General features: G+C 44.2%; 1 protein-coding gene across 3 annotated transcripts in view; it reads left to right on the plus strand.

Moving 5' to 3' along the window:
- The window catches only part of LOC106611225 (neuronal PAS domain-containing protein 3), a 469,364-nt gene that overhangs the window by 142,075 nt on the left and 302,219 nt on the right, over positions 1–25,070 (plus strand). For all 3 annotated transcript variants that reach the window (XM_014211204.3, XM_014211210.3, XM_082955738.1), the window contains one exon: positions 23,141–23,242. In XM_014211204.3, coding sequence (XP_014066679.3) covers positions 23,141–23,242 — 102 coding nt within the window. The remainder of the gene's footprint in view (positions 1–23,140; positions 23,243–25,070) is intronic.

The raw sequence follows: 25,070 nt of genomic DNA on the forward strand, positions 1-25,070 counted from the left end.
GCGCTGTTGCCCGGCTGCTAGCTGTGGAGAGAATTGAGTCCCCCACTGAGAGTAGAGGGAGAAAGCAGGCGGTACTCTCTCTCTCACTCACTCTCTTTCGCTCTCTCTTTCTTTCTCTTTCTCTGCTCTCTTTATCTCTCTCTCTCTCTCTCTGCACTCTCTTTACCTCTCCCCCCTCTTTCTGCTCTCTATATCTTTCTCTCTCTATGCTCTCACTGCTCTCTCTCTTTCTCTCTCTCTCTCTCCCTCTCTCTCTCTCTCTCTCTGTTCCCTCCATCAGAGCAGATTCATCATGCCTCTGGCACTTCACCATCTCTTGCCAGCCATTCAGATTAGTCCTCATAAAGAGAGATCCAGAGCAGAGCAGAGCTGTGTTTCCCACAGAGAGAACTCTAACTGACCGTGATTGCAAAATGCTGCTCACCCAAAGTTATTCTCCTTTCCAGATGTATTGCTAGGCAGGGCTTAACAATATGTACTCTTTTATCTTTGTTTATGGAACGTGTGGGATTGAGAGAGAGAAATATTTTTCTCTGTTCAATAAGAGTTATCATAGTCATCATATTTAAGAGGGAGGGAGGAGAAGGAGGGAGAGAGAGGGAAGGGAGGGAGGCCTTTCTCCTCTCCCCTACTCTCCTCTCCTTTCCTCTCTTCTCCTGCTTGGTCTGGCTGGCAGTTATTTGGCAGACAGCTTCATCCCTATGTGTCAACACAGTAACACTTAAACACTGGGCTGGGCTGGGTTGAACACTCACTGTCCAACAGCAGTCTGTCTGCCCACCTCTTTCACGCTTCACCTCTCTGTTCAACACATGGGTTCTGGACCAGAACTACTGGAGGGCTAGGAGGTTTTGCTGGTCAGCCAGGCCCAGCAGGGTCCAGAGTTTTCCCTGGTCATGCCAGGATGTGGCCCTAATCATAGGGTGTCTTCACTATTCACCCAGATACAGTACGTACAGTGTATTCGGAAAGTATTCAGACCCCTTGACCTTTTTCCACATTTTGTTACGTTACAGCCTTCTTCTAATATTGATTACATTTTTTTTCCCCTCATCAATCTATACACAATGCCTCATAATTACAATGCAAAAACAGGTGTTTACAAATTTCGGCAAATGTATTAAACATAAAAAACGGAAATATCACGTTTACATAAGTATTCAGACCCTTTACTCAGTACTTTGTTGAAGCACCTTTGGCATTGAAGCAACTTTGGCAGTGATTACAGCTCGAGTCTTCTTGGGTATGACGCTAACAAGCTTGGCACACCTGTATTTGGAGAGTTTCTCCCATTCGTCTCTGCAGATCCTCTCAAGCTCTGTCAGGTTGGATGGGGAGCGTCGCTGCACAGCTATTTTCAGGTCTCTCCAGAGATCTTTGCTCAGGTTCAGGCTCAGGCTCTGGCTGGGCCACTCAAGGACATTCAGAGACTTGTCCCGAAGCCACTCCTGCGTTGTGTTGGCTGTTTGCTTAGGGTCGTTGTCCTGTTGGAAGGTGAGCCTTCGCGCCAGCCTGAGGTCCTAAGCGCTCTGGAGCAGGTTTTCATCAAGGATCTATCTGTACTTTCATCTTTCCCTCGATCCTGACTAGTCTCCCAGTCCCTGCTGCTGAAAAACATCCCCACAGCATGATGCTGCCACCACCAAGCCAGGTTTCCTCCAGACGTAATGCTTGGCATTCAGGCCAAAGAGTTCAATCTTGGTTTCATCAGACCAGAGAATCTTGTTTCTCATGGTCTGAATCCTTTAGGTGCCTTTTGGCAAACTCCAAGCGGACTGTCATGTGCCTTTTACTGAGGAATGGCTTCCGTCTGGCCACTCTACCATAAAGGCCTGATTGGTGCAGTGCTACAGTGATGGTTGTCCTTCTGGAAGGTTCTCCCATCTCCAGAGAGGAACTCTAGAGCGCTGTCAGAGTGACCATCGGGTTCTTGGTCACCTCCCTGACCAAGGCCCTTCTCCCCCGATTGCTCAGTTTGGCCAGGCGGCCAGCTCTAGGAAGAGTCTTGGTGGTTCCAAACTTTTTCCATTTAAGAGTGATGGAGGCCACTGTGTTCTTGGGGACCTTCAATGCTGCAGAAATGTTTTTGCAGCCTCCCGAGTGGCGCAGTCGTCTAAGGCACTGCATCGCAGTGCCAGCTGTGCCACTAGAGATTCTGGGTTCGAGTCCAGGCTCTGTCACAGCCGGCCGCGACCGGGAGACCCGTCGTCTGGGTTAGGGGAGGGTTTGGCCGGCACGGATGTCCTTGTCCCATCGTGCACTAGCGAATCCTGTGGCGGGCCATACGCTGGCACGGTCGCCAGGTGTACGGTGTTTCCTCTGACACATTGGTGCGCTGGCTTCTGGGTTAAGTGGGCATTGTGTCAAGAAGCAGTGCAGCTTGGTTGGATTGGGTTGTGTTTCAGAGGACGCATGGCTCTCGACCTTCGCCTCTCCCGAGTCCATACGGGAGTTGCAGCGATGAGACAAGACTCTAACTACCAATTGGATACCACGAAATTGTGGAGAAAAAGGAAGATCTGTGCCTTGACACAATCCTGTCTCGGAGCTCTACGGACAATTCCTTCGACCTCATGGCTTGGTTTTTGCTCTGGCATGCTCTGTCAACTGTGGGACCTCATATAGACAGGTGTGTGCCTTTCCAAATCATGTCCAATCAATTGAATTTACAAAATCTGAAGAACATACACACATCCAGGTACTTTCCACAGGTGCTGGAGTTGTAGTCAAACTCATGGAAAACAGAAAGGAAAACACTGCACAATCAATTGAATTTACCACAGGTGGACTCCAATCAAGTTGTAGAAACGTCTCAAGGATGATCAATGGAAACAGGATGCATCTGAGCTCAATTTTGAGTCTCATAGCAAAGAGTCTGAATACTTATGTAAATAAGGTATTTCTGTTTTTTATTTTGAATAAATTGGCAAACATTTGTAAAAACCAGTTTTCGTTTTGTCATTATGGGGTATTTTGTGTAGATTTACAAGGAAAAAAAATATTTAATACATTTTAGAATATGGCTGTATCGTAACAAAATGTGGAATAAGTCAAGGGGTCTGAATACTTTCCCAATGTACTGTATGTGTTGGATGGCTGGCCTGGCTGACTGGTGCCCCTGGTGCTTGCTGGTGCCAGACCTGGAGTCATTATGGCGTCTCTGGCATCGCTTCTCCACAGGTTAATTGGTTGTAGATAAACTCTTTTGTGGTAGCCATTGGCCAAGATCTGATACATTCTTGATCTGTTTCTAGACTCTTGATAATTATAATAAAAACGTTTTTTGGAAGACTAGCCTCCATTGCAGTGTACCTGGCTGGTTGGTAGACTTCCTTCTCTTCCACTTTACTAGATGTTTGTTGTAACAGAGAGGATGTGCACCTTATGTAATCTCCCCGAGGGAGGGAGAAAAAAAGAGAAATCATTTGATTTATATTTTATTGTTCATTAGTAAGCCTAACACACCAGAAGTAGTGACAAGTTTGTTGTGTCAAATTCTGGTTTGATCTCTGCTTGTTGTGACATGAACCCACAGATCGTCTCCCAGATGATGAAAGCAGCAGTCTGCGCCAGCGTTGTTCACTGTTTCCACATCTCTGCTGCTGCCTGCAGGGCCCTGACGCTCACTCTCTCCTCTCCTCCTCTCTCTAAATCCTCTCCATGCTGTTTCTTTCTGTACATAATCCACAATTAAGGTGAGACCTTGTAGTTAACAGTACGGCACAGTTCTCCAGCATGGGGGAACGTTTTTATATTTTTATTTTTAGAAACCATAGAGAGGAAATTGTAGGTCTCAGATACATTTTATGTGGTGGCATGTTTTAGTAAAAGGCTGTCAACAAAATGAGCAAGGAGACTTGTTCTGTGACCTTTAGCAAGGAGACTTGTTCTGTAACCTTTAGCAAGGAGACTTGTTCTATCACCTTTAGCAAGGAGACTTGTTCTGTGACCTTTAGCAAGGAGCCTTGTTCTGTGACCTTTAGCAAGGAGACTTGTTCTATCACCTTTAGCAAGGAGACTTGTTCTGTGACCTTTAGCAAGGAGACTTGTTCTGTGACCTTTAGCAAGGAGACTTGTTCTGTGACCTTTAGCAAGGAGACTTGTTCTATCACCTTTAGCAAGGAGACTTGTTCTGTGACCTTTAGCAAGGAGACTTGTTCTATCACCTTTAGCAAGGAGACTTGTTCTGTGACCTTTAGCAAGGAGACTTGTTCTATCACCTTTAGCAAGGAGACTTGTTCTGTGACCTTTAGCAAGGAGACTTGTTCTGTGACCTTTAGCAAGGAGACTTGTTCTATGACCTTTAGCAAGGATACTTGTTCTGTGTCCTTTAGCAAGGAGACTTGTTCTATGACCTTTAGCAAGGAGACTTGTTCTATGACCTTTAGCAAGGAGACTTGTTCTATGACCTTTAGCAAGAAGTCTTGTTCTATGACCTTTAGCAAGGAGACTTGTTCTATGACCTTTAGCATAGAGACTTGTTCTGTGACCTTTAGCAAGGAGACTTGTTCTATGACATTTAGCAAGGACACTTGTTCTGTGACCTTTAGCAAGGAGACATGTTCTATGACCTTTAGCAAGGAGACTTGTTCTGTGACCTTTAGCAAGGAGACCTGTTCTGTGACCTTTAGCAAGGAGACGTGTTCTATCACCTTTAGCAAGGAGACTTGTTCTGTGACCTTTAGCAAGGAGACTTGTTCTGTGACCTTTAGCAGGGAGACTTGTTCTATCACCTTTAGCAAGGAGACTTGTTCTGTGACCTTTAGCAAGGAGACATGTTCTGTGACCTTTAGCAAGGAGATGTGTTCTATCACCTTTAGCAAGGAGACTTGTTCTGTGACCTTTAGCAAGGAGACTTGTTCTGTGACCTTTAGCAAGGAGACTTGTTCTGTGACCTTTAGCAAGGAGACTTGTTCTGTGACCTTTAGCAGGGAGACTTGTTCTATCACCTTTAGCAAGGAGACTTGTTCTGTGACCTTTAGCAAGGAGACTTGTTCTGTGACCTTTAGCAGGGAGACTTGTTCTATCACCTTTAGCAAGGAGACTTGTTCTGTGACCTTTAGCAAGGAGACATGTTCTGTGACCTTTAGCAAGGAGACGTGTTCTATCACCTTTAGCAAGGAGACTTGTTCTGTGACCTTTAGCAAAGAGGCTTGTTCTAGGACCTTTAGCAAAGAGACTTGTTCTATGACGTTTAGCAAGGAGACTTGTTCTATGACCTTTAGGCTACTTGTATTCTGCTGAGCTGGATCTAGTATTATCACAAACCAGCAGTTGCATGTAAAAATGAACAAACAATAAATTGTTTGTTGTCAGCAGCACTGCAGTTAGCTATACACTGCGTTACTAAAAATGGTTAACTGTCAAATGCTTAATTGTGTTTGTTTACTAATCAGAGGTGTAAATGGAAAAATCTGTTTTATGATTACCTGTCAAAACCTCTTTTCATCTATTTGTGAGATTGGTCAACATCCATTTACAATTGTTGAAATACAATTAAAATAATTTATAATCACATGATTTACTTTTTGTAATGGTTGCGTTATGTAAACATGACTAAATCTCAGCCCACTCAAAACGTTCAGCATGGCTAGGCAAAGTCAGGAAGTCCATTGTGCTTATATCCCTTTCCAAAACTCTATGTCACAGATGATAGTATTCTACCGTCAGATGAGATACTTTAACAAGGCTTTCTCTCTGCAAGAGATGAGAGGACTCAGCTGAGATGACACCCTACAGTATTTCATCAGGGTATTATTGCTACCGTTTATCAGCTGTACATTCTTAGAAAAAATTTGCTATCCAGAACAGTGGCAGTCAGTGCCATTTAAGAATAAGGGGGACAATTTTTATTTTCATTAGCATGGCCTTATTTCTATTACAGTATATTGGATGACTGTCATTTATATTCCATTCACCCAGCTCAATGTAACATCGATATTCAAAGAGTACCATCCAAGTGCTGGCTTGCCTTTAAGCATTGTTGGTCCTGGTCGGTCCCTAGATGGGAGACCAGATGCTGTTGGAAGTGGTGTTGGAGGGCCAGTAGGAGGCACTCTTTCCTCTGGTCCCCCCCAAAAATATCCCAATGCTCCAGGGCAGTGATTGGGGACATTGCCCTGTGTAGGGTGCCGTCTTTCAGATGGGACATTAAACGGGTGTCCTCTGTGGTCATGAAAGATCCTATGGCACTTATCGTAAGAGTAGGGGTTTTAACCCTGGAGTCCTGGCTAAATTCCCAATTATCCCCCCTTCTCTCCCCTTGTTGATGTAAATGAGAATGTGTTCCCAGTCAAATTACCTGGTAAAATATGTGTTAAAAAAAGATAGGTTTAGGCTACTACATAATACTTGAATTTTCCCTTTACCCATCATGAGGTTGCTACAACCTAGCCTATGAATGAAAATGTATAACATAGGTGCACGTGTCGAGAGACAAATTGAATGAAAGTTTATAACATAGGTGCATGAGTCGAGAGACAAATTGAATGAACGTTTATAACATAGGTGCATGAGTCGGGAGACAAATTGAATGAAAGTTTATAACATAGGTGCATGAGTCGGGAGACAAATTGAATGAAAGTTTATAACATAGGTGCATGAGTCGAGAGACAAATTGAATGAACGTTTATAACATAGGTGCATGAGTCGAGAGACAAATTGAATGAACGTTTATAACATAGGTGCATGTGTCGGGAGACAAATTGAATGAAAGTTTATAACATAGGTGCATTAGTCGGGAGACAAATTGAATGAAAGTTTATAACATAGGTGCACGATTCGAGAGACAAATTGAATGAAAGTTTATAACATAGGTGCATGAGTCGGGAGACAAATTGAATGAAAGTTTATAACATAGGTGCATGAGTCGAGAGACAAATTGAATGAACGTTTATAACATAGGTGAATGTGTCGGGAGACAAATTGAATGAAAGTTTATAACATAGGTGCATGAGTCGGGAGACAAATTGAATGAAAGTTTATAACATAGGTGCACGATTCGAGAGACAAATTGAATGAAAGTTTATAACATAGGTGCATGAGTCGGGAGACAAATTGAATGAAAGTTTATAACATAGGTGCATGAGTCGGGAGACAAATTGAATGAAAGTTTATAACATAGGTGCATGAGTCGGGAGACAAATTGGAGTAATCAAGGTGATAGACAGTGATGCGTTCAATACACTCTTGTCTGCATCTAGCTGATCTAGCTTCATTCAAAGACTCAATCATGGACACTCTTACTGACAGTTGTGGCTGCTTTGTGTGATGTATTTTTGTCTCTACTTTCTTGACCTTTGTCTTGTTGACTGTGCCCAATAATGTTTGTACCATGCTCTGTGCTGCTACCATGTTGTGCTGTTGCCATGTTGTGTTGCTACCATGCTGTGTTGTCATGTGTTGCTGCCTTGCTATGTTGTTGTCTTAGGTCTCTCTTTATGTAGTGTGGTGTCTCTATTGTTGTGATGTGTGTTTTGTCCTATATTTATATTTATATTGTATTTATTTATTTATTTTAATCCCGTCCCCGCAGGAGGCCTTTTGGTAGGCTGTCATTGTAAATAAGAATTTGTTCTTAACTGACTTGCCTAGTTAAATAAAGGTTAAATAAATAAGACGTTTAAAAATCTAGCTGATCTAGGGTGTAATCATTAGTCCCAAATCGAGAGTTTCTATTCAACCAAATTCACGTAGGTCTATCCCCGTTTCGTTACGCTTGCTTCCATTTAAGAAACGTTTATCAACAGAATCGGCTGAATAAATACACTCTGATCACCCGCACACACAGTTCACTTTCATAGCAGCCACATACAAACAGCATGATCACTTTGCTCATTGTATAATTCCTCCTCTCACCTTTTCCCTTCGTTTGTGGACTTCAGAGCACAACACAACAGCTGTCTGTACCAGGTGAAAAAACCTCTCCAAGCCAAACCTTTATAACATAACCACTACACACAGCATACATCATTGTTAGCATATTAGCTAAAGTCATAGTCAACATAGCTACTAGAACTAACGCGTTAGTGAACCCGCTACAATCACGCAGTACAGTGTACAGCAAGCAGTTTAGTAGTTACACCGGGGGCCCCGGTGGCAATACATTTATAAGACCGAAAACGTACCTTGACTTGAAAGAGTTCCAGTGTTGGATAGCCTTAGCCAGCAAACATAAATAGCCTTCCTCTCTGTTTCAGCCAGGCGTTTGACTAGGTTAAGTTAGCTAAGTAAGTGAAAGTTAAAAAAATTCCACAAAATATAGCTGTCTTTCTCTCTGCTGCTTCTCCTTAATTTTTTAAGACATTAATTTGTTAAAAACTATTCAACTATTGTCTTTCTCTCTCTTTGAGTCAACTACTAAACATATGTTACGCACTGCAGTGCTAGCTACCTGTAGCTTATGCTTTCAGTACTAGATTCATTCTCTGATCCTTTGATTGGGTGGACAACATGTCAGTTCATGCTGCAAGAGCTCTGAGAGGTTGGAGGACATCTTCCGGAAGTCGTCATAATTACTTTGTAAGTCTATGGAAAAGTGTGACAACCATGAGCCTCCTAGGTTTTGAATTGAAATCAATGTACGCAGAGGAGGACGGAAATAGCTGTCCTCCGGCTGCACCATGGTGCTACCCCAGAGAGTGTTGTTGAGGCTACTGTTGACCTTTATTGCAAAACAGTGTGTTTTAAGCAGTTATTTGGTGACGTGAATATATTTTGTATAATTTTATCTAAAAAGGATAACTTTTTTTAATGTGTCACTATATAAAAAAGTAGGATGGTCCTCCTCTTTCTCCTGACGTCCTGGCCAGTAAAATACGTTATTTGTTATTGTAGTTTGGTCAGGACGTGGCAGGGGTGTGTTTGTTTTGTGTTGTCGGGGTTTTTGGGCTGTGTTCTATGTTTTGTATTTCTATGTTCTATTTTCTAGTTTTTCTATTTCTATGTCTAGTCTTCAATTGGAGGCAGCTGTTCCTCGTTGCCTCTAATTGAAGGTCCTATTTAGTAGGGGTGTTTTTTCTATGGGATTTGTGGGTAGTTATTTCCTGGTTTAGTGTTTGTTGCACCTGACGGGACAGTTTGGAGTCGTTTGTTTTTGTATACATGTTTATTTTGATTTTCCTTCTTCAAAATAAAAAGAAGATGAGTATATATTTTCCCGCTGCGTTTTGGTCCACTCCTTACGACAATCGTTACAGGCAGGAACTTTCTATCTACAGTAATCATTTGTAGCAAAATGACACTCTGTGCAAATGATGGTTGTTTGCCCTGAAATAATTCCTGAAAAAAGAAAGGGAGGAAGAGAGGAAGATGAGATGACACTCTAATTGGTGTGAACTGAATCAATTGCTTTTCTGCTACTTTTCCCGAGTAATGGCTTGTAACTGTTACTCTTCAGATTTTATTAACGAGATACAGACAGGGAAGCATTGATTTGCTTCAGTAGCACACAGACAATAATCATGATGGCACCTCTACTTGAAGTGATTTCAGAATGAACGCAGGCGGCACAGGACAATGATGCAGCTCAGCTCCCTGATGCAGTCAGTGGCCAAATCTTATTTTCCATCTCTTCCCCTCTCCTTCCCTCCTTCCCTCCCTTCTTCCCGCCTGCTGTGACTGTCACTCTCCCAGGACCACTCTAGCCGTGCTGCATCGCCCTGCAAATCAAATACAGTATGACAGGGAATATTGTAGGCATAATGGAGAATCGTGAGATTGTACCACTGTATACACACAAACAGCTATGGGCTTAATTGCCCCTAACCTGAACCACAGGTCCAGGGTAATAGATCTAGTACTATGACTATAGTTAAAGATACAGATCATTAGGTAGTGTACTGGGCTGAGCTGGGCTGCAGATGTGGTCCTCTCTCTCTCTCTCTCTCTGTCTCTACCTATCAGTGTGTACACACCAGTCAGCGTTTTCCCCTGTTTGAAGTACCTCCTCATGGTAGTGATTTGGAAATACATGTGTGTAATGCTGTGCATATTGTGAAGGCACAAGAGTTGAGCTGTGGTCAAGACAGATTTATCCTCATTTGTCTCCTGGAATTCAATATGTATTTTCTGTACATTCTGCATAGTTAGATTTGCATATCAGACACTTTATAGATACTTGAATATTACTTGAAGTGACTATTTCAAGAGCTAGGCAGACAAAGCAAGACAGCAAACAACCTCTTTGAACTGGGTTTTGTTTATGCCATGTGTACTGCTTCAATCACGTCTTAGATGTTGTGTTTTTAACTTTCAAAAGTTGGGCTTTCTTCTCCTCTGAGTTTTCTCTCCCTCCTTGACTAAGGAGAAGGAGGACTGAACTGAAGTCTCATTCTTCTATCTCTCTCTTTCCATCTCTTCTGTGGCTGCTGCTGTGGTGTGCGGTCTTGTTTGAATAATGGTTGTGCTAATTTCTCCCAGTCTAAGAAGAGAGTGTGGTTGGGCCTGAGTAAACAGCCTGATTGGCTGCTGGAGGCTGCTGAAGGTCAGAGTGACCGCAGGTGACACAACAGTGAATTACAATGACACTCATTGCTCAATCCATCATTTAACACAGAAGAGGGAGATATCTCTCCTTTTTCATCCCTTCTTTAACAAAGGAATGAATGATTCTCAGTTCAGATTTGTTATGCATTCAGCAAAAATAATTGTATCTACTCTATTTTACGTTGTAGTATGTAAATGATTGTATCTGCTCCTTTTTACATGTATAAGTATGTAAATGATTGCATCTGCTCTATTTTACATGTTGTAGTATTTCATGGGATTCATTTGCAAGGTTAAAAACAGACTTCCTAAGAAGAGACCATATCCTAGTATTTGTGATTTATGTCGGGCCTATTCTTAATGGTGACACATTGTAAAGCTGGACGACGACAGGAGGATAAAATAGATCTCGATGTGTATTGTATATTCATTTCACAACAGACATTGGAATTGGAGACCAACTGACGTGACGTGTTCTCTATAAGTGCAGTCTAAAGTGTATTATTTTAGCACAGAATACGTGACGTGTTCTCTATAAGTGCAGTCTAAAGTGTATTATTTTAGCACAGAATACGTGACGTGTTCTCTATAAGTGCAGTCTAAAATGTATTATTTTAGCACAGAATACGTGACGTGTTCTCTATAAGTGTAGTCTAAAGTGTATTATTTTAGCACAGAATACGTGACGTGTTCTCTATAAGTGCAGTCTAAAGTGTATTATTTTAGCACAGAATATGTGACGTGTTCTCTATAAGTGCAGTCTAAAGTGTATTATTTTAGCACAGAATACGTGACGTGAACAGTCTTGAGGTCTTGAAGTGGTGCCACTAGTATTTCTGTTTGCAGAAATACTAGTGGAAATACTAGTCAGACACTGAAGTTTGTCAGCACTTGCACCGTCTGATCCTCTGAATCCTGATGCCTGGGTTTCAGACAGCTGCACAAGGCAGCGCCCACACAACCTAGGGAACACTGGGTTATCTATCAGTCTACCTCCCAGTCACACACACTCCATTTGGCAGCAGCAGTCACAGTGTCTCTGTGCATACTGGAAGTGGCACCTCTCACCACAGGTGAGCTAAAACATTTAGGAAGAGAAGAGTGACACTTTGCTTAAAGGTATCACCCTTCAACCATCTACTGCTGTGCCACCCACTCAGTCTAACTGACTGACATCCTTATGATAAGAACACTTGAGAAATTATGCCACCACGGTGCATTTGTCTTCTTTGTACAATACGATGTTTACCAACCATATGGATGGGTATGAGGTGTATCAATGGAGGCCTTCACTCGTTGATCTGTGTATGTGGTGCTGGGTAAATCATCCAAAGATGACCACTGAAGAGGGACTTTTGGGACATTACTTTCCAAGACTCTTTTTTTCATTGACTAGGTAGTGGGTGCTTTCTATTATCATAGCTAAGGAGATGAAAAGTACTGTATCTCTGGCAACCTCTGCCTTCCTCCTCAGCCCAGTGCTGTGTCCTGCAACCAAGCAGCGAGAGTTTGTAAGTGCATGGAGCTGTGAATGACAGTGTTGTGTAGAGAAGGCACGGCCCTCTGTCTCTCCTATGCAAGGCATGGTGGTGTGCAGACTGTGCAGGTTTGATGTGGGCACTAGATTGTGGTTAATAGTTCAGCCTCTAAGCTGTGAGCCTGGGAGGAGAACAGCTTAGGAACCAGAGGGACAGACAGGGAAGTGTTCAGGACAGCCATCAGACAACTCTCCTAATACTGTTGGGATTGAGGATGCAAAGAGTGAGTATCATTTCATCACCAACTAAATGTGTTTGAACATTTAACATACCCAGTGGAGTCACAAAACATGTGATGTCAATCAGGATCCATGTGTGCGTCCCCTATACCCTGTAATGACCTTCTTCTGACCAGGGCTCATTTGGGAGGAAGACCATGATCTCCTTTCTCTCTCTCTCTCTCTCCACAATTACACATTCCTGTATTATTCATCTGAACATTTCCTGAATGCCATTCTAGTATCTGAGAGCCCATCCCCTCCTCCCTTCTTCAGGGTTGATGCACTCTGTGATGGTCTGTCAATTACCACTAAGAGTCCCCGTTAACAGACACTCCTGCTGATGAAAGACAGTAAAGTTATACAGCATTCACTCACTTCAACAAAATGTCAGTGCAACCTTTGCCTAACAGTGACTTGGCTTGGTGAAGAGTATACTGGTGGTCACTATGGAGGAAGTCTAGACCATCTTCATAAAGCAGTGTCCTGTATGGGTCTGTCCTGTATGTGTATGGTCTGTCCTGTGTGGTCTGTCCTATATGGTCTGTCCTGTATGGTCTGTCCTGTATGGTCTGTCCTGTGTGGTCTGTCCTGTATGGTCTGTCCTGTATGGTCTGTCCTGTGTGGTCTGTCCTGTATGGTCTGTCCTGTGTGGTCTGTCCTGTATGGTCTGTCCTGTATGGTCTGTCCTGTGTGGTCTGTCCTGTGTGGTCTGTCCTGTGTGGTCTGTCCTGTGTGGTCTGTCCTGTGTGGTCTGTCCTGTATGGTCTGTCCTTTGAGGTCTGTCCTGTGTGGTCTGTCCTGTATGGTCTGTCCTGTGTGGTCTGTCCTGTATGGTCTGTCCTGTATGGTCTGTCCTGTATGGTCTGTCCTGTGTGGTCTGTCCTGTATGGTCTGTCCTGTGTGGTGTGTCCTGTATGGTCTGTTCCGTATGGTCTGTCCTGTGTGGTCTGTCCTGTAAGATCTGTTCTGTATGGTCTGTCCCTTATGGTCTGTCCTGTGTGGTGTTGAGGGTGGGGAAGTGTGTGTGTTTTGTGTGTGTGTGTGTGTGTGTGTGTGTGTGTGTGTGTGTGTGTGTGTGTGTGTGTGTGTTAGACCCTGCTTGCTGGCTGGATGCCAGGACTCATGAGGTAGTGGTTAAATATTCAGTGAGACAGACAGACAGCATGCAGAGCAGAGATTCCCTCTCTTTACACTGTGCATGAGTTACTGGCCTGGAGAACTGATACACTGGACATTCTAAGTGTTATAATTATAATGTTCTAATTCCTAGTACATGGTCACAACATACCCCCTGTTGTAGTCAATATATTTCTTAGACCAATTAAATGGACCAAAGTTTGAATGTTTTGAGCTTGTCTTCCTCCATAGTATACTCAATTATAAATTATACATGTTGATGCAGTACATGGCTCAACAGTAGCCTAACCATCATTTTAATTTTTTAAATGTTTTATTTCACCTTTATTTAACCAGGTAGGCTAGTTGAGAATCAAATCAAATGTATTTATATAGTCCTTCTTACATCAGCTGATATCTCAAAGTGCTGTACAGAAACCCAGCCTAAAACCCCAAACAGCAAGCAATGCAGGTGTAGAACCACGGTGGCTAGGAAAAACTCCCTAGAAAGGCCAAAACCTAGGAAGAAACCTAGAGAGGAACCAGGCTATGAGGGGTGGCCAGTCCTCTTCTGGCTGTGCCGGGTGGAGATTATAACAGAACATGGCCAAGATGTTCAAATGTTCATAGATGACCAGCAGGGTCAAATAATAATCATCACAATGGTTGTAGAGGGTGCAACAGGTCAGCACCTCAGGAGTAAATGTCAGTTGGCTTTTCATAGCCGATCATTGAGAGTATCTCTACCGCTCCTGCTGTCTCTAGAGACTTGAAAACAGCAGGTCTGGGACAGGTAGCACGTCCGGTGAACAGGTCAGGGTTCCATAGCCGCAGGCAGAACAGTTGAAACTGGAGCAGCAGCACGGCCAGGTGGACTGGGGACAGCAAGCAGTCATCATGCCAGGTAGTCCTGAGGCATGGTCGGTTCAGGTCCTCCGAGAGAGAGAAAGAAAGAAAGAGAGAAAGAAAGAATTAGAGAGCATACTTAAATTCACACAGGACACCGGATAAGACAGGAGAAATACTCCAGATATAACAGACTAACCCAAGCCCCCCGACACATAAACTACTGCAGCATAAATACTGAAGGCCGAGACAGGAGGGGTCAGGAGACACTGTGGTCCCATCCGATGATACCCCCGGACAGGGCCAAACAGGCAGGACATAACCCCACCCACTCTGCCAAGACTACACTCAATCATAGGACCTATTGAAGAGATGAGTCTTCAGTAAAGACTTAAAGGTTGAGACGGAGTCTGCGTCTCTCACATGGGTAGGCAGACCATTCCATAAAAATTGAGCTCTATAGGAGAAAGCCCTGCCTCCAACTGTTTGCTTTGAAATTCTAGGGACAGTTAGGAGGCCTGCGTCTTGTGACCGTAGCGTACGTATAGGTATGTACGGCAGGATCAAATCGGAAAGATAGGTAGGAGCAAGCCCATGTAATGCTTTGTAGGTTAGCAGTAAAACCTTGAAATCAGCCCTTGCCTTAACAGGAACCCAGTGTAGAGAGGCTAGCACTGGAGTAATATGATAAAATTGGTTCTAGTCAGGATTCTAGCAGCCGTATTTAGCACTAACTGAAGTTTATTTAGTGCTTTATCCGGGTAGCAGGAAAGTAGAGCATTGCAGTAGTCTAACCTAGAAGTGACAAAATCATGGATTAATTTTTCTGCATCATTTTTGGACAGAAAATGTCTGATTTTTGCAATGTTACGTAGATGGAAAAAAGCTGTCCTCGAAACAGTCTTGATATGTTCGTCAAAAGAGAGATCAGGGTCCAGAGTAACGCCGATGTCCTTCGCAGTTTTATTTGAGACGACTGTACAACCATCAAGATTAATTGTCAGATTCAACAGAAGATCTCTTTGTTTCTTGGGACCTAGAACAAGCATCTCTGTTTTGTCTGAGTTTAAAAGTAGAAAGTTTGCAGCCATCCACTTCCTTATGAACAAGTTCTCATTTCCAACTGCGACCTGGCCAAGATAAAGCAAAGCAGTTCGACACATACAACAACACCGAGTTACACATGGAATAAACAAACATACAATCAATAATACAGTAGAAAAATCTATATACAGCATGTGCAAATGAGGTAGGATAGGAGAGGTAAGGCAATAAATAGGCGATGGTGGCAAATTAATTACAATAGCATGTGCAGAAGATGAATGTGCAAGTTGAGATACTGGGGTGCAAAGGAGCAAGATAAATAAATAAATACAGTATGGGGATGAGGTAGATTGGATGGGCTATTTACAGATGAGCTATGTGCAGTGATCTGTGAGCTGCTCTGACAGCTGGTGCTTAAAGCTAGTGAGGGAGGTATGAGTCTCCAGCTTCAGAGATTTTTGCAGTTCGTTCCAGCCATTGGCAGCAGAGAACTGGAAGGAGAGGCGGCCAAAGGAAGAATTGGCTTTGGGGGTGACCAGTGAGATATACCTGCTGGAGCGCGTGCTACGGGTGGGTGCTGCTATGGTGACCAGTGAGCTGAGATAAGGCGGGGCTTTACCTAGCAGAGACTTGTAGATGACCTGGAGCCAGTGGGATTGGCAAAGAGTATGAAGCGAGGGCCAGCCAACGAGAGCATACAGGTCGCAGTGTTGGGTAGTATATGGAGCTTTGGTGACAAAACGGATGCCACTGTGATAGACTGCATCCAACTTGTTGAGTAGAGTGTTGGAGGCTATTTTGTAAATGACATCTCCGAAGTCGAGGATCGGTAGGATGGTCAGTTTTACGAGAGTATGTTTGGCAGCATGAGTGAAGGATGCTTTGTTGCGAAATAGGCAGCCGATTCTAGATTTAATTTTGGATTGGAGATGCTTAATGTGAGTCTGGAAGGACAGTTTACAGTCTAACCAGACACCTAGGTATTTGTAGTTGTCCACATATTCTAAGTCTGAACCGTCCAGAGTAGTGATGCTGGACGGGTGGGCAGGTGCGGGCAGCGATCGATTGAAGAGCATGCATTTAGTTTTACTTGCATTTAAGAGCAGTTGGAGGCCACGGAAGGAGAGTTGTATGGCATTGAAGCTCGTCTCGAGGTTAGTTAACACAGTGTCCAACGAAGGGCCAGAGGTATACAGAATGGTGTCGTCTGCGTAGAGGTGGATCAAAGAATCACCAGCAGCGAGAGCGACATCATTGATGTATACAGAGAAGAGAGTCGGCCCGAGAATTGAAACCTGTGGCACCCCCATAGAGACTGCCAGAGGTCCGGACAGCAGGCCCTCTGATTTGACACACTGAACTCTATCAGAGAAGTAGTTGGTGAACCAAGCGAGGCAATCATTTGAGAAACCAAGGCTGTTGAGTCTGCCAATAAGAATGTTGTGATTGACAGAGTCGAAAGCCTTGGCCAGGTCGATGAATATGGCTGCACAGTAATGTCTCTTATCGATGGCGGTTATGATATCGTTTAGGACCTTGAGCGTGGCTGAGGTGCACCCATGACCAGCTCTGAAACCAGATTGCATAGTGGAGAAGGTACGGTGAGATTTGAGATTCTGTTTGTTAACATTTCATCAGGGGTCCGGAGGTCCGCACTGAAAATGTGTTATATTTCCTTGCCGTCAAAATGAGCTAAAATCAAATAAAATGTGTTGGTCACATGCTTGGTAAACAACAGGTGTGGACTACCAGTGAAATATTTACTTACGGGTCCTTCCTAACAATGCAGAGAGAAAGAAAATAGAGAAATAATTAAAAATGAAAACACCTAATAATATAAGTTATAATAAATACATAATGAGTAACGATAACTTGGCTATATAAAATACTGCTCAAAAAAATAAAGGGAACACTTAAACAACACATCCTAGATCGGAATGAAAGAAATAATCTTATTAAATACTTTTTTCTTTACATAGTTGAATGTGCTGACAACAAAATCACACAAAAATAATCAATGGAAATCCAATTTATCAACCCATGGAGGTCTGGATTTGGAGTCACACTCAAAATTAAAGTGGAAAACCACACTACAGGCTGATCCAACTTTGATGTAATGTCCTTAAAACAAGTCAAAATGAGGCTCAGTAGTGTGTGTGGCCTCCACGTGCCTGTATGACCTCCCTACAATGCCTGGGCATGCTCCTGATGAGGTGGCGGATGGTCTCCTGAGGGATCTCCTCCCAGACCTGGACTAAAGCATCCGCCAACTCCTGGACAGTCTGTGGTGCAACGTGGCGTTGGTGGATGGAGCGAGACATGATGTCCCAGATGTGCTCAATTGGATTCAGGTCTGAGGAACGGGCGGGCCAGTCCATAGCATCAATGCCTTCCTCTTGCAGGAACTGCTGACACCCTCCAGCCACATGAGGTCTAGCATTGTTTTGCATTAGGAGGAACCCAGGGCCAACCGCACCAGCATATGGTCTCACAAGGGGTCTGAGGATCTCATCTCGGTACCTAATGGCAGTCCGGCTACCTCTGGCGAGCACATGGAGGGCTGTGCGGCCCCCCAAAGAAATGCCACCCCACACCATGACTGACCCACCGCCAAACCGGTCATGCTGGAGGATGTTGCAGGCAGCAGAACGTTCTCCACGGCGTCTCCAGACTCTGTCACGTCTGTCACGTGCTCAGTGTGAACCTGCTTTCATCTGTGAAGAGCACAGGGCGCCAGTGGAGAATTTGCCAATCTTGGTGTTCTCTGGCAAATGCCAAACGTCCTGCACGGTGTTGGGCTGTAAGCACAACCCCCACCTGTGGATGTCGGGCCCTCATACCACCCTCATGGAGTCTGTTTCTGACCGTTTGAGCAGACACATGCACATTTGTGGCCTGCTGGAGGTCATTTTGCAGGGCTCTGGCAGTGCTTCTCCTGCTCCTCCTTGCATAAAGGCGGAGGTAGCGGTCCTGCTGCTGGGTTGTTGCCCTCCTACGGCCTCCTCCACGTCTCCTGATGTACTGGCCTGTCTCCTGGTAGCGCCTCCATGCTCTGGACACTATGCTGACAGACACAGCAAACCTTCTTGCCACAGCTCGCATTGATGTGCCATCCTGGATGAGCTGCACTACCTGAGCCAATTGTGTGGGTTGTAGACTCCGTCTCATGCTACCACTAGAGTGAAAGCACCGCCAGCATTCAAAAGTGACCAAAACATCAGCCAGGAAGCATAGGAACTGAGAAGTGGTCTGTGGTCACCACCTGCAGAACCACTCCTTTATTGGGGGTGTCTTGCTAATTGCCTATAATTTCCACCTGTTGTCTATTCCATTTGCACAACAGCCTGTGAAATGTATTGTCAATCAGTGTTGCTTCCTAAGAGGACAGTTTGATTTCACAGAAGTGTGATTGACTTGGAGTTACATTGTGTTGTTTAAGTGTTCCCTTTATTTTTTTGAGCAGTGTATATACAAGGGGTACGCAAGAGTTGATGTGCAAGGGTACGAGATAATTGAGGTAAATATGTACATATAACTAGGAATAAAGTGACAAATAATAAACAGTAGCAGCAGCCTGTGATGAGTCCAAAAAGTTAGTGCAAAAAGGGGTCTTCTATCCATCGTTTATGGGGATTTTTGATGCTCTCTGACTGTCCAGCTTTTGTCTTGGCGATTATTAGCAACCAGAGTAAATAGTAGAACTATAAATGTAGGTTCAATATCATTTCTACACAGTTTCCATTTGATTTTAGTCATTTCAATGTTGTTTTTTCCCAGAAAAAAATATAATTCAAATCATATTTTATTTATTTAATTTTTACTCAAAATGGGTTCGTGTGCCTTGAGTTTGACACGTGCATTACATGAGAAGGTTTACAGTATGTGTGGCGTTTCAGTTGTGCTACAATCATCAAGCTGTCTCCCCATTAGGAAAGCTGTTAGGGAAGGATGTTAACTCCCCTCCAACCAAATGAAGGGTTACCCACATGGTCACAGTCGATGGCCATCCTACATAAGATTGATCTCTTCCCAGCACCATGCACCATGCAGGTACTACAGAGGTTTGGTCAGTTAACCAGTGGAAGGACCCAGGAAAACCATTATTATTGTAATGGCCTGGCGGTATGGAGGAAGAATTTACCTGTAAATGTCACTCACCTCAGTCCTCCAGATTACATCAATAAAAAGCCTTTTAAATCAACTGGCCAGCCCTGAACACCAAATCCTGGAGTCAATATAAAGTCCTAATAAACATGTCAAGCAGGCAGGGGAGGGCTGGGGCTTCCTCTGGGGTGATGTGGTTTAGCAGTGGGTGACTGCTCCTCACGGGGTCTGACTACTCTTATTCATCAGCCACTTACCACTGCCAGGTTCCAGCAAATATCTTTTCATCATCACCAGAGAGCCCAATATTCCTCTACTCTACTCTGCCTGCATGGGCTCTGTGCTCCTCTATTCATGTCTGGCAGCATGGGTCTCTGTGCTCCTCTATTCATGTCTGGCAGCATGGGTCTCTGTGCTCCTCTATTCATGCCTGGCAGCATGGGTCTCTGTGCTCCTCTATTCATGTCTGGCAGAATGGGTCTCTGTGCTCCTCTATTCATGTCTGGCAGAATGGGTCTCTGTGCTCCTCTATTCATGTCTGGCAGCATGGGTCTCTGTGCTCCTCTATTCATGTCTGGCAGAATTGGTCTCTGTGTGCCTCTATTCATGTCTGGCAGAATGGGTCTCTGTGCTCCTCTATTCATGTCTGGCAGAATGGGTCTCTGTGCTCCTCTATTCATGTCTGGCAGCATGGGTCTCTGTGCTCCTCTATTCATGTCTGGCAGCATGGGTCTCTGTGCTCCTCTATTCATGTCTGGCAGCATGGGTCTCTGTGCTCCTCTATTCATGTCTGGCAGCATTGGTCTCTGTGCTTCTTTATTAATGTCTGGCAGATGGGTCTCTGTAGCCTATGTATCCTCTCTATAAGTGCTGGGTTGTTATTTTTTTTCACCCAGGAAAACACTGTTGTGCTCCTGTCTTGTCAATTAATGACAGGTTTGAGGAAAGTGGTCCTCCGCAGGTGGTCTGGTTGTTCTGTGCTTTATGTCTCTGTTCAAGGCTGAGGATGCAGACCTTGTTTGCTATTTTTTTTATTTTGTTTGTTTGTACGGCGCTGAACGATTGTGACTCAGCCCCTTGATTTGAGCCCCTTTTACCTCAGAGGGTGAGCAGAGCAGAGATGTGCCTGTTAACACATTCAGGGGGCTGGAGACAGAGAGAAATAGGGGAAGGAGAGGAAGGGAAGGGAGAGAGGATGGGAGATGAAAGAAGAGGAGAGGAGGGGGAGGAGAGAAGACAGGGGAGGGGGTAGAGGAAGTGACAAGGGGAGAAGAGGGGGAGAGGAGAAGAGAGGAAGCCCCACCATCCGCCACCTGCAGACCTCATTCACACAGAGAAACAGAGGCATGTGGAGCTGTGCAGGATGAGGATCAGGCTGCTGTTTGGACAAAGAGTCATCATGGCTGGATAACAATCCTCCCAGTGATCTCTATATCTGTCTATCCACCCAATGAGCATCACCATAGTGGTATATCTCACTGCAGAAAAACCCTCTGGTGCCAGGATAGCTCTGTTTCTGACCATCCAGGCTTCCTACCCCCGGTCCAGCCCAGGAACATCAAGACAAACACCAAGCCCCAATCCACAAGCAGCTTTCCTGAAGCAGCAGAGTAAGACTACCTGTCTAAGTCTAGCCTGTATGGGAAATGTGGAGAATTGTGGATTTTCAACCTGCATGCCGGAAGTTAAAAACATGTTGCGAAAACAACCACAGGTGCTTGTGGTGCCGAAATGGGAACAGAGAGGAAACAGTGTAAAAGTGACATGTTTTCAATCACATGGCTGGTTCGTAGGGAATCGTCTAAAGGCCACATTGGAGCAGTTTATAGAGTAGAATGGGGCTGGTGGGATTCGTTTTCTCCAACGTATGAAAAAAGTGTATAAATTCAACACAATGCCTGGTACAGTGTGTAATATAGTCAGCGTTGAAAAATGGGCCAGATCTCCCATTGCTGTCTGCAATTTACCTTTGTGGCCGTGAAACAAAATCCATTGTGCTGCATTTTGTACCATTCAGGCCAGATAGGGTGTGTGCTTGTGATTGTGTGCGTAGTTTCATTCAGTGTACAGTGGTGGGGGGGGGGCTGATATTGTGGAACATATTGCACTGGCTGACATTACCCATACCCCCATACCTACAGGGAATCATTTGTACTAAATGACATGTGGCTTGCAAAAGGTGGTAAAGGGAAAGGCATCAGTCTTGGGGGAGATAACTGGCTAGCGAGGGCTGTACAGTGCAAGCAAAGCTCCAGGAGAGTGCTGCTTCCATTTTCTTAGCCCGTAAATGCTTCTCCCCTTCAGAGTGAGATCATTTCAGTACAGGTTTCTGCTGTTTAATAGGATGGTGTGAGGAGGTTTTTTAACAAATAAAAGCTATTTGCTGCAGATTCGGTGCACAGGGCATACAGCACGTCACTGGGAGTAGGAGTCCAATAGCTTTTAATTGTTAGAAAGAGAGAGGGTTGAACCACCAACTGAGTTGGAAGAAAGCAGATGTATACCCAGCAATGTAATAATGTGAACGTATAGCCCGGTACAATTAATCTGTGCCTTGCAATACCTAAATATTCCTCTCTAAATTACTCTTGTCTTGATCAAAAATCTAAAATCTATGAATCAATGACTCATTTTATTTGGATGCGTTTCAAGCAAACTGATTATCCCTGAATCCTGTCCTAGACTCACCAAGTACCTTACTTTAGTCATGCTCAAAATAAGCACATAAATGTAAAAAAATGATCACTCTTTGTTGGTGAGAATATTCCTGCACAGCAAGAAATACAAGCTCGTAGTGTATTTAAGTTTTAAAAAGGCTTCTAAAGTTTGTAATTTCCACTTAGAAATTACAGACTTGATTTGCCCTAACGAAAAATGTATCAACCCATACATTTTTTTTTATTATTAGGCCTCCCGAGTGGCGCAGTGGACTAAGGCACTGCATCGCAGTGTTGCGGCGTCACTACAGCCCGGGGTTCAATCCGACCAGGAGTCCCTTAGAGCAACGCACAATTGGCCCAGCGTCGTTAGGGGAGGGTTTGGCCAGGGGGGCTTTACTTGGCTCATCACACTCTAGTGACTCCTTGTGGGGGACCAGGCGCCTGCAGGCTGACACCGTCGTCAGTTGAACGGTGTTTCCACATTGCTGCGGCTGGCTTCCGGGTTAATTGAGCAGGTTTTAAGGAGCGCGGTTTGGTGGGTCATGTTTTGGAGTACGCATGACTCGACCTTCGCCTCTCCCGAGCCCGTTGGGGAGTTACAGTGATGAGACAAGATCGTAATTGGGAAGAAAAGGGGGTCCAACATTTTTTTTAATTATTATAATAATTGACATTTCCTGTTATTGCAGTATTCTTTTCCTGCTGTTGCAAACTGGCTCAAATGTATGGTTCTACATGACTAAATCAACCCATCCACATCCCACACTATGTTTTCATGTAACTGTTGGTTGGAAATGTTTGCATGCTTGCATACATTACATTTTCTCTAGTAGTACAGTATCATTTAGAAAAAAGATCATTACTGAATACTGTGAAAAATGTGACAACCTGAAATTAGAACTGCATGTTCTATCTGCTTTAGATCAGTATGTGTAATATATGATCTTTGTGGACTTTGAGGGGAGAGGAAAGCGGGGCTCACCCCAGAACCATTTATACTGTGTATATATACAGTACATACATTATATACATATTTCCATATATGTACTGTGTATATATGGCTGTGGTCCATACTGTTCTTCTCTCCTTATAGGCTTTAAGAGATGTTCACGTTGTTTCTCCACAGCGACCCTTACTGGGAGAGGCCTGCTAATACCAGCTCCTGTTCAGCCTCTAGGCCCAAGACACTCCACCTTGGAGGAGGGCAACAACATACCTCATCACCATGGTAATCCCCCCCCCCCCCCCTTACCTTCTCTGTCTTCCCTTCTTCCTTCTGGTCAGGGGCAGACCAGGCCACAGCTCAGATGCTGTACATACTGTTACTACTACCAGCTACCTCCCTCTCTGGTCTGGTTAGAGAGACAACATGGTTAAGGATGCCAGCTTGTGTAAAAATCAACTTAACTCCACTTTACTGGCTGGAAGAGTAGAGGAAATGAACCAAAACTGTGGCCTAGATGCACTTGGGTATCACTATTATTATAAAGAAATTATGTTAGCTTCTGTAGTTTTTGACATGTTGTCAATAAGCTATTTTATGGTGGATTTTGAACAGCATAGAATGGCATGTATAATTAGCAATCCCCCAGGAAGTTTGTCGTAATGTTCTTTCTATCAGGAATCAAGGTAAGACCCAAATGCAGACTGTGTGAAGTAACAATGTTTATTGTAACCACAGGGGCAGGCAAACAACAGGACAAGGCAGGCAGGGGTCGATAATCCAGAGCAGAGGCCAAGGTACAGGACGGCAGGTAGGCTCAGGGTCAGGCAGAGGTCAGTAATCCAGAGGTGGAGCAAAGGTACAGGACGGCAGACAGGCTCAGGGTCAGGCAGAGGTCAGTAATCCAGAGGTGGAGCAAAGGTACAGGACGGCAGGCAGGCTCAGGGTCAGGCAGAGGTCAGTAATCCAGAGGTGGAGCAAAGGTACAGGACGGCAGACAGGCTCAGGGTCAGGCAGAGGTCAGTAATCCAGAGGTGGAGCAAAGGTACAGGACGGCAGACAGGCTCAGGGTCAGGCAGAGGTCAGTAATCCAGAGGTGGAGCAAAGGTACAGGACGGCAGACAGGCTCAGGGTCAGGCAGTGGTCAGGCGAGAAAAGAGAGACTAAGGAAAAACAGGAGCTGAGACAAAATGCTGGTAGACTTGAACAAACAAGATGAACTGGCGACAGACAAACAGAAAACACAGGTATAAATACACAGGGGAATAATGGGGAAGATGGGCGACACCTGGAGGGGAAGACAAGCACAAAGACAGGTGAAACAGATCAGGGCGTGACACTTTCTTATTTTACACAGGAGCTTTTTATGTAATTTAGATTTTTTATGTAATTTTGCTTTTATATTATTTCTGATATTGAGTTAATTGATCTAAGGGGAGTTAGCTATATTTCGTCTAGGTAACTACAGTTCAAATTAAGGTTCCCTCTCTTCCTTTGCCATCCAAAGACAATACAGTATGTAGACAGTAATACTCTTATTTGACCTGGCTTTATGGCTTTGAGCGTTGATAAATGATACACCTCTCAGGGGAACACTGACTGTCCCTTTATAAAACAGGGCAACCTGCTCTGTGTTGTCAAACTGGGGAAGATAAAAGGCTTCATAGTGGGTGACTAGTCAGTGCAATTGTGGGAAGTTGAGTTTTGACATATTCCTCTGAGACAACGTCTCTACGTCTTACAGCTTCAGAAGTCTTTTCAGTTCTCCCCTCTTTCAGATCCTTTGTAGTTAAAGACCTAGGCTTACACATTAGGAAATAAACATGGAGCATAATTCCTCTAGCTCTCTCTCCCTCCCTCCCTCTGATGTACAGCACAGGGGTGAGGGCAGGATTACTGTCGGCCTGAATAAAGGGGATTTATTGATGTAACACTTTGAGAAAAAAGCACTTCTTAATAGCTCATCACAGTCTGTATGTATTATGAGGCTAGTCTCAGGCCTACACCCCCTTATGTGCTGCCTTACAAACAGGCAGACAGGCCTACACCCCCTTATGTGCTGCCTTACAAACAGGCAGACAGGCCTACACCCCCTTATGTGCTGCCTTACAAA

This window comes from Salmo salar, chromosome 09 (genome assembly GCF_965601325.2).
Source record: "Salmo salar chromosome 09, fSalSal1, whole genome shotgun sequence".
NCBI classification, from domain to species: Eukaryota; Metazoa; Chordata; class Actinopteri; order Salmoniformes; family Salmonidae; genus Salmo; species Salmo salar.